This window comes from Pseudomyrmex gracilis, unplaced genomic scaffold, assembly GCF_002006095.1.
Source record: "Pseudomyrmex gracilis isolate BER0280 unplaced genomic scaffold, ASM200609v1 scaffold_291, whole genome shotgun sequence".
Classification (NCBI taxonomy): Eukaryota; Metazoa; Arthropoda; class Insecta; order Hymenoptera; family Formicidae; genus Pseudomyrmex; species Pseudomyrmex gracilis.
Window position 1 is genome coordinate 1 of NW_018020875.1, and position 10803 is coordinate 10803.

Here is a 10803-nt window from a genome sequence, read left to right on the forward strand (position 1 = left end):
TAATAATGTGCAATATTTTTTTGTTATATGGATACTGGTAAGGTTTTTGGCAGTTTTCCTTACTCAAGCAACAAATGTTGGTATCCAATGAGATTTCTGCCTAATAAATAACTTTTTTAAACGCAATTTTGTTTATTTGTAAAGTGATTTTACCTATATTCTTTTTCTTTATTTTTATACACTGTATATTATTGTATATTTTATATTTGTAATATAATAAGATAATAGTAATAAATTCAATTATATTAGTAATAACTAACTTTATGTAAATATATATTTTGTATTATAAACGTGTGTCACCTTTATATTTACATTTTTTTAAAAATTTTAAATGAAATAATCGGTTCCAGTGACAGTACCCCATATTACTTGTTTTAGATACTTTTGTGACGTTATAAACGCCGCGCATGCGCGTACAGCCTCTCCAATATCGGAACACTGGGCTAGAGGTATTCTTTTTCCTGTCAACGTAAAAAAAGAGGAAGACAGTTGACACGGTGCACATATACAAAGTAGTTTTGCAACTCAAAGATTGATTGTACATTATATCCTTTTTTTTTTTAAAGAATCTTAGGATTATTGTGCACTGAACAATGGTATGTATAAAAGTTTCTTATTTCTGCGTAACTTTGAGTAACCGCCTATGTGTCATATATATTTTTAAGGCACAAGAAGTCGAAGAAACTATGAAACGAATTCAATCTCATAAGGGAGTGGTTGGAACAATAGTAGTAAATGCCGAAGGTGTTACATGAAAAAATAAAAAATAAAAAAAACATTAATTTGTTACCAAGTTTGCCGGTAGTAAAACCAAAAGTTTCCATGATGTTTGACGCTTTCATTGTTTTTAGGTATTCCAATTAAATCAACGTTAGACAACACAACTACGGTACAATATGCGGGCTTAATAAGTCAGTTGTCAGACAAAGCCCGTTCTGTTGTACGTGATTTGGATCCGACTAATGATTTAACCTTTTTACGCATACGTAGCAAAAAGCACGAAATTATGGTTGCGCCAGATAAGGAGTTTATACTGATAGTAATTCAAAATCCAGTCGATTGATGTTTGAAACAAGTGTTTTACAAAAATAAGATATTATATTCCTTATTAACTTATTCTCTATGTATTGCATTTGATTCTTAATATTCCATTAAGTATCATAGAATAAAACTCATATGTGTAACACACATTTATAGCTTTTTTAAGCTAAAATAGAGAAAAATTGCAAACTTTAAGAGTTTTAAAATTGTGTTCTACTTTATTCAACAAATATTTTCAGCATTCTTTTGTGTTGGAAGTAAAACAGATGTTACATCAATGTTTCAAAATATATTTTGCTATTAGTCAGAGCATCGATGTTACATGTGGTACATCTGATTATAGTTCACAGTATATTATCATATAATAATTTATTTAAGTATATAAAATTATTAAATTTATATAATTATATTTAAATTACATATTATTTATTATTTTAAAAATTGAGCTTGCATGAAAAATAAGTATCAAAACTTATATTTTAAAAAGACTTTCTAGAATTGCTAGATTTGTTAGATATACTCTAACTATATGGAAATGCATTGTGTAAATTGTGTACAACTTATCAGTCATTTGAAAATTTGAACTGAGAGTGGAGATGTCAATGTCTTTATACATATATAGAGTTGCACTTTTCAGTGTTTAAAATATTATTCAGACATTTTTGGTGCAACTTTATGTGTAAAGGCATTAACATTTTTGCTTGTACATGTATAAAAATAGTAAAAGTCCTCTGTGTGTAATGTATATCATATATATAATCTCTGGTATATATCATATATAATATAAATATCAAAAAGTCTTATAAATTGTATGTGTATTATATACAGAGTTTGTCAAAAATATCGACAAATAATTTGTCCGATACACCCTGTATATAAAATTTATAAAAAATACAATTGGATGAGATTAAATGAGAACACAAAATTTGTTCTTTAGGCAGTAAGTAGAAAAGAGGTACAGATAAGTTACATTGTTTGAAGTGGCACGTTTTGAGAGCGTCTCCATTTGGGAGGATGAAATACTATATAGTACAATATTATTGATACTATTCCCGTGACAAAAGAGACAAGACAAACAATGGGAATCACATCAAAATACCAAGCATTTTTAACTTCTTCAGAAGAAGAAATCTTCAAATCTCCAAGCTTTCTCAGATGAAGAAGTCTCCATAACACCACAGCTGCAACATTCTCCAAAGTGCAAAGTGTATAAAAAATTAAGTGTTTCCAGAAAGTATTGCCAGCTACAACATTTAAATATATAAAGGTGTGTACAATGCCGATAATTGCGGCAAATAATACGGAACGAATTCGTTCTTTGATCGTCGGCGGTACGTGCGGCGGGCGATTACAACTCCGACAAAACTCGACTAATCCGTGAGAATCGATCAAAATCCATATCGTCACAATCATCCAATGTATCACGCAACATATTACGGTATATAATGGCCAGACGCTCGCAATAACACTGATTGATAAGATTCTTGTCACTGTAATCATGGTTTTAATCTATGAAGTTCTTTCACCTTTCATTTGCATTAAAGCATTACTTTACACAAGTTATTATAATAAATATTAATTATAGCATATCTCAATTTTATATATATATGATTTGTATTAAAATTAGATATATACCTGTAATGAAAAAGTGCGAAAAAAATTGAAAAGCACTTCCTAATAGATCAATATTGTACTTCTCATCTTGAGCTAATCTGATACTACGGTGATAACTAGCCATCACCCAACCCATGCTCACAAGTGAGCTGACAACACTACCTACTTGATGCACAACTAGAAATATGGAAATAAATTTCTATACTAAGTAATATATTCATATACTTAACTTATGTTATACAAAATATATTTAAACAAATTAAATAGAGTTAGATCATTTTTTAATTTGGAATAGAATTTATAAGTACATTCGTAATTGACTTCATTGTGGTAGTATTTTAGCATCAAGCTCAGCTGTAAGATCTGTTGGGGTGCAGCTTCCAGAAAACATTCAAATACTCTTAGTAAAGCAACGTCCTGATCTTCTTTAAGCATCTTTAAATAATATTGTCTTTGACCAACACGATCATTGGATTTCTCACATTTGCGTGATTTCAGAGCGTATATCAAAGTTTCCCAGTAATGTAGAACAGGTGCTAATTGTAATATAACAGCAATACCGCAATATATTTTATTTTTAATCATTAAATGTAATGTTTTACGATCATCTTCTTCATCTGCATCAAAACCTCTCTACAATATCAAGGAACATATTCTAATTAGACAAAAAAAAAAAAGAAACGTGCTCTTCAAGAGAAAACATTGTTTGGATATTTTAATATTAGACTACTTCACTTTATCTTGATGCTGCATTCTTTTACTGATGATAACGTTTATCAGAGAAGGAATGAGAATCAGACACATCGTCCAAACAAAATATATGGTTTTGCCACGAAAAAGATATTGAAATGCAACGTTGTAATCGAAACCCATGTCCACAATATGCGTAAATATCGAAGATCCCAAAAGAAAGATGTCAAAATTGGAGATGTGAAGATTGTTCGCCGGCCGGTCCACGACATCAACGTCAAAATGAGCGTGTAAAAATATGCTGGCAAAACGGCGAAAATGATGATTGTGATACTTTTCCTTGGTGTCTTCCATGATCTTCTATTACTCGCGTCGCGATACAAACAGGTATATTTAACTACAATATTGCTAAATTGCTACAACAGTACAATATTCTACACTACTCTAAAAATTATTTACATTACAATTCAAACATTGTTTTTCTATCTAAATCACCATAGTATTCACACCGTTCTTCAAAACACGGACGTTCTTCAAAAACGCTTTCAAAAGACTAAATGTGTGTTGGAAGATTTACACATACACAGGAAGATTCTGGGACTATAATTGCGCCAACAGAAATTTGTACGCATGCGTACAGAATAGTACAGAGAAATGTTAAAGCCTCCTTGCACAATGCGAGGAAATAGCGATAGGCGATAGACACAGGGCCGGTTGTTCCGGTTCTTCTGATAAATCTCAGCTTGCTCGATTAGGTTATTATCTATAGGATACGAACCTGACTAATGCTCAATTTCTTCATCTCTAGATAAGATTTCGATAACTTTATCTAAAAGATAAAATATATATGTTTGTGTGTCATTATCCAGAGGACAGCTATTGTTAGAGGTATGAAAAAATCGGCAGTAGCGCATCTCCTACTGTTTTTCATTTCTACATATTTATCTGTTAGATACGACTTACAGGATACCGAGAGTGCCGTGTAATTTATCTTTTGATTTCTGATTATTTACCAGATATATAAATTTTATCGATACGTGGAACAACGCAAATTAGAGTTTTAACCATTAGATAGATTACTCCGATACTTTATCTGAAAGTGGAGCAACCGGCCCACCAGAATTCCAACTCGTCGGAAATTTTACCGCTATTGCCTATTCCGTTTTCTGATTTGCATTGATATATGTGTATTTTTGAATGTTAGATTCCGCTATGCTTACCGTTATTTATATATATATATAAAACCGGTTTTATTTCTATCGCTATCGCTTATTCTTTTCATTGTGCAAGGGACTTAAAACTGTTCAAAGCATTATTCACACCAGTTTCAGCTTGATCAATCGATCGACGAATCAATTACAATTGACCAATGCGATAGATCAATTCTGATAGAATACAAACGTTCGATGTATTTAATCGAAATTTGAAATTTTGAACTGATTCCAACATATTCGGAGCAATTTCAAATTGACTTTTCTACATATGCTGGAAGAGGAATACAACGTCGTTGTTCTCAAAATATTTCAAATTGTTTCTTTCTTTTTTTTTTATGGTTTGCTGGAAAACCATAAAAGAAAGGAAAGTAATTCGAAATATATGCATCTTTTGATCTTTCAGCGCTATAAAGCAATACGTTCATTTTGTAATTCGAACATCTCAACAAAGAGGACGCCGACAAACCTCCGAGGGAATTTTAAACATAAGTAGGTTTGTCTAGTTTGCTTTCATGTTATCAACACTGACGTTTCGATGCGGGAGTCTTCGCTCAGCGTCACTGCCGTCAGTGGACTCAGTGACTGTCACGGAGCACGGAGTGTCTTCGATCGCATCATTCGCGCCTACTGCAACTGCCACGTATATACGGTCGAAAATCCGTAGCCGCGATCATGTCATCGAGCAACGAGAACACCGTGTCTCCGCCAAATAAGAAATTGATGACGGTACGTAATTGACGACGGTATTACACGCTTTTTTCATCGTGCACACGATAAAAATTTAAAATAAAAAAATACACACGTATGAGTGTTGTAAAATTGTTCGCAGAGAAAAAGATGTATTTATAAATCATTTTTAAATAAATTTGGAACTTTGGGAGATACGTGTGTGATTCATTAGTTATCTAAAAATAAATTTATTTAACAGACACTCTATAATCAAAGTTCTTACAACTAACTTACGTTTGAGTTAAAAAAAAAAAAAGATTTTCTCGACTTGTTAATGTAAAAGCAATAAAACAATTCTTTTTAGACCTGTACAAATGTATCGAAACAAGCGCATCACGTATCCAGAGCGAAACGGGGCCAAGCGATCGGCACTATTCGAGGCTTTAGAGGTTGCACCGTATGGCTAACTGGACTCTCAGGTGCCGGCAAGACCTCCATCTCATTCCAGGTCGAGGCTATCTTGGTGAATCACGGTATTCCCGCATACGGTCTAGACGGCGACAACGTTCGGAGCGGTCTAAACCGTAATCTGACTTTTAGCAAGCAGGACAGAAAAGAGAACATCAGAAGAGTAGCCGAGGTGGCAAAACTCTTTGCCGATAGCGGGCAGATTTGTCTCTGTAGCTTCGTATCTCCTTTTGAGGAAGACAGACAGATGGCAAGACAGATTCACAAAGAGGCCGATTTGCCTTTCTTCGAGGTGTTCGTAGATACGCCGCTGAAGATTTGTGAAGCTCGCGACACCAAGGGTTTGTACAAAAAAGCTCGGCAGGGTGCTATCAAAGGCTTCACCGGCATCGATCAGATGTACGAAAGGCCGACGAACCCCGATCTGATTGTCAAAACCGAAAATTGCACCCTTGAGGAGTCGGCTTCGGCTGTGCTCGAATTTTTAGAAGAACATCGCATCATTCCGCAGCTTGAAAAATCGTCAAATCTGGTTCGAGAACTCTTTGTACCAGATTCCAGACTGGCTTCCGCGAAAGCGGAAGCGGAAACTCTGCAAACTGTGGAGATCAGTGAGCTTGATGTTCAATGGGTGCAGGTTTTGGCAGAGGGTTGGGCGGCACCGCTAACAGGGTTTATGAGGGAGCATCAGTATCTCCAGGTATACATCAGCGCGTAATTATACTCTACGATACATTCCGTTATGATTTGATTTCGTTTAAGGCTCAGCATCTGCGATGTCTGATCGAAGATGGTAAAGAGATAAACCAATCGGTGCCAATCGTTCTTGCGATAAGCACAGTTGATAAAAATCGCCTGGAAGGTTCCTTCGCCGTGACCTTGAAACACAAAAGCAAAGCTCTGGCTATTCTGCGAAGACCGGAATTTTATTTTCACCGAAAAGAGGAGCGTTGTAGTTGGCAGTTTGGCACTAACAATTTGGGACATCCTTACGTCAGAATGATTCATAATTCTGGAGATTGGCTAATGGGTGGCGATCTTGAAGTACTTGAGAGAATCAGGTGGCACGACGGGCTCGACAAGTACAGACTCACTCCGAACGAGATCCGCGCGAAATGCCGAAAGATGAAAGCCGACGCTGTGTTCGCCTTTCAGCTAAGAAATCCTATTCACAACGGACATGCGTTGCTTATGCAGGTATTTTACTTAAGATACACATATTTATGTGATAAATACTTTCCCCCTCACACAGAACAAGAACTCCATTAGATGTCCATTAGACGTCAACAGCTCCATGCGATATCTAATAGATTTCTAATGGAGTGTTTGCTCTATATGGATATACTTAAAATTATACATAGTTTTGAAATTCGATATATTTGAGAATATAATGATATATTTACGTAATTCTCATATTTTTGATAAAGGACACGAAAAAGCGATTGCTTGAGGAACGTGGTTTCAAGAATCCAGTGCTGTTACTGCATCCTCTGGGTGGTTGGACGAAGGATGACGATATACCACTACATACTAGAATCCTTCAACATAAGGCTGTTCTAGAAGAAAATGTTTTAGATAGCAATTCTACACTGCTGGCCATCTTTCCCAGTCCGATGATGTACGCCGGACCAGTCGAGGTGAAACAAGAACTTTCTTAATAATGTTATTTTCTACTAATCTTATATTAGCTTTATAGTCTTTTTTTTATCAGTTTTAATCTTGCGCTGGTTTTATTTTTACATTTTTACGGACTTATATTACATATTGAGTCGTTCGGAAAGTCATTTCGTTTTTTTCACGAGTGTCGTTAGTTGTATTTTTAACCAGCCAACTTCACTCTAAACCATATTGTCATTATATATTTTGACAGCTAACATTTCAAGGTTTATTTTTAAACAACATTTTAAAAATTAAATAAAATATTTATGTACTATAAAAACTTGTTCATTTTTCTGAAAAAAAATGAAATGACTTTCCAAACAATCAATAGTTTCCTTCTAAGCAATAAGAAAAATTATCGTGTTTCTTATCTTTGTAAAATATATAAATATATAAATATATAAATATATAAATATATAAATATATACACATATATAAATAGGAAAATTAGGAAAATTATCGTGTTTCTTATCTTTGTAAAATATATAAATATATAAATATATAAATATATAAAAGTATAGATAAATATATAAGAGAGGATAAAAAAGATAGATAAAATAAATGAACCTTCTAACAATGAATGCATAGGTACAATGGCATGCGAAAGCTAGAATGAACGCTGGTGCCAATTTCTATATAGTAGGCAGAGATCCTGCGGGTATTCCGCATCCTAACAAAGACGCCACGCCTGACGGCAATCTATACGATCCTAATCATGGAGCCAGAGTACTTTCTATGGCTCGAGGTCTTCATAATCTCGAAATAATTCCCTTTAAAGTTGCCGCTTATGACACGCGGAATGGCAAAATGGCATTCTTCGAGCCCGAGCGGAAACAAGACTTCGAATTCATCTCGGGAACAAAAATGCGAGGTAAGAAACTGATCACAAAACATTAGTAATGCGTAAAGTTCAGTAATATTGCATACGAACAAAACGAAACTAGTACTTGAGTGGATACTTGCAGGATTAGCGAAGAGGGGTGAAAATCTTCCCGATGGCTTTATGGCACCTAAAGCTTGGCAAGTGCTTGTGCAATATTACCAAAATTCAGAAAACAAATAAGCTTCTTCTCTTCTATCTTTTTCCTCTATTTCTCTACTCCTTTTTATGTGGGTTTTATGTGGGTAAAATTTCGTATCTACAAGAAAAAACCAAAATCTTTGGTTTGTTTTCATGTATAAAAGATGGTACGAGAGGAACTATTAATCTTTATGTTAAACGACGATCCACGTACGAATATCGTGGTCGAATTAAAGAAAGAAATGAAAGAGATACAGATTAGTCTATTAACACAAATCTATTGAAATTTTAAAATAAAAAATTTTAATACATTCCTTGAGAATCCCAGAATTTTCCAAACAAGAGTGGATATTTTAAAGAAAAAAGCTAAGAGCAATAATGAAGATTGTTCTTTTTTATCTCTGACTAAAACACTATCGTTATTGATATAAATCTTATTTTAAAACTATGCCTGTAATGTGAGTTCCATACAGCACAGATTCTTTTGAGTTACAGAATTACTTCTTATATTACGGAAATATTACAATATATTGTAAAGTACAATGCAGGAACATTGTAGAAACTTTGAATTGAAAAGTCCGGTAAGACTGAAGCAAATGCGCTGCGACAGAGCGTTCTAAAAGTGTAAATTGTATATATTCAACAATACAATTATCGAAAAATGCAATGTCTCGTATTAATATGCTAGATGCGATATTTGTTTTTATGTATTTTGTAGAAGACGACATTTACAAGAAGAAGAAAGAAAACAAAAAGACATAACTATTTGTTTTTCCTAAAATTAAGTATCCGCAAGTTTAACTATGTAATTAGACACGCGTTTATATTATATAATAATATATATATATATATATATTATATAATTATATGTATGTGATATAGTATGATATGAAATATCAATAATATTGTGTGCTATTTTTATATATAACAACATTAGCATTATTGAAATTCTGTTATATATTACATCAAATTTTACAGACTGACATTTTCACGTTATTGTAAACTATGTGCAATATTATAATATTGTACACACGCTGTACATCTCGTAATATTCCAACTGTATTTTTCTACAATGTTTGTGCAAACTCTGTGCCGTACGGAATGTATTTTACGGATTGTATTTTTTATATATATAATATGCATATATGCGTGCATATACACGTGTATAAAATATGAGTTTATTTTGTACAAATGTAAAGCACATAAACAGAGTCTGATATTTTCTTTATATGAATTATAATAAATGTGTACATAAAGCATACATAAAGCATATAATATGTATACTTTATGTGTATACTTGTATAATGTATACACATACATATAGTATATATACATTATATATACATAATATGTATATAAAGTATATATATATACATAAATATAAAATATGTAATTCATATGTGCACACACAAAGAAACATTCTACACATGGTTCAAGTTTGTATGAGCAGAACATAAAAATTTGTTATATATATTTTCAAAAGGCACATAAAATGTATCTGTACATTAATTTGATTTTAATAATGAAGTCTTCGAAAATTTATAAACTCATTACTGTTTCATTTAACCCTTTTTATGTATGTGAATACACATTGACGATTTTAAAATTGTGTGTGTGTATTTGTGCTTCTTTTCTATGTGTGATGCGAAAATTAAAAACAATTATTTAAAAACGAATATAAGATGCATAATTAATCTGAAAAAATTGAAAAAGAGGATTGGTCGCGTTCAGCAGAATTGTGAGCGCTAGTAAGCGCTTCATCATATAGTTACAGATTTGTCATAGACCAATTGCGAGAACAATAAGCACAAAGCATTAAATTCTGCTAAACGATATCTATTTTATACATTATGTCTATTTTATACATTGTTATCGTCTTATTAAGTCTAACACATAGATGCAGTTTGTGCCCCTTATTTATTTCATCTATATTTCTTTTCTAAAATATACATAAATATATATAATATAGTTAAAAGAAAAAGTATAGTTGGCGTTATAAATGACTTAATATGTACAGTCATGGTGTGTAAGTATATAATATCCTATATTACACCACGCATAAATTATTGTTAATTATTATTAATTGTGTATTTAAATATAAAGCCTTATTATTATTATTGAGGGCACAATATATGATATTTAGATACACATGCTAATTATCGTTTCACCTAAAAATGTACAAAACTATATTTTTTAGTTAAATTCATTTTTCATGTATTCGTGACTTGTTATTTTAATCAGAGTGTCTACTTGAAAAAAAAGAGAGATACATATGTGTACGTTTGTTTTGTTACGATTCAGGTACTTTCGTTTCATTAATTTTCAAGCAATATGTAAATCAATCTTTAAAATACATGCTTATTTATATAAATAAACCTCTTTAAAAGAAATACTTTATTCAAAAAGAATAAGAAAAATTTACTTATA

The 10803-nt window shown here is 32.4% G+C and overlaps 3 protein-coding genes across 3 annotated transcripts; 2 read left to right on the forward strand and 1 right to left on the reverse strand.

Annotated features, from left to right (window-relative positions):
- Nucleotides 1–438: 438 nt before the first annotated feature.
- Nucleotides 439–1236, forward strand: LOC109859801 (dynein light chain roadblock-type 2). The gene is made up of 3 exons (XM_020438368.1): nucleotides 439–596; nucleotides 666–744; nucleotides 852–1236. The coding sequence occupies exons 1-3, from the start codon at nucleotides 594–596 to the stop codon at nucleotides 1061–1063; spliced, it is 294 nt and encodes a 97-aa protein (XP_020293957.1). The 5' UTR covers nucleotides 439–593; the 3' UTR covers nucleotides 1064–1236.
- On the reverse strand, nucleotides 1141–4211 carry LOC109859800 (XK-related protein 6-like). Its single transcript, XM_020438367.1, has 4 exons — nucleotides 3391–4211; nucleotides 2964–3288; nucleotides 2677–2832; nucleotides 1141–2531 (listed from the first exon to the last, which is right to left on the reverse strand). The coding sequence occupies exons 1-4, from the start codon at nucleotides 3697–3699 to the stop codon at nucleotides 2008–2010; spliced, it is 1314 nt and encodes a 437-aa protein (XP_020293956.1). The 5' UTR covers nucleotides 3700–4211; the 3' UTR covers nucleotides 1141–2007.
- Nucleotides 4212–4673: 462 nt separating this feature from the next.
- LOC109859799 (bifunctional 3'-phosphoadenosine 5'-phosphosulfate synthase-like) lies at nucleotides 4674–9658 on the forward strand. The gene is given in 6 exon segments (XM_020438366.1): nucleotides 4674–5285; nucleotides 5593–6408; nucleotides 6411–6893; nucleotides 7124–7333; nucleotides 7944–8226; nucleotides 8321–9658. Coding segments are annotated over 6 exon segments (1944 nt in total). The 5' UTR covers nucleotides 4674–5231; the 3' UTR covers nucleotides 8419–9658.
- Nucleotides 9659–10803: the final 1145 nt, after the last annotated feature.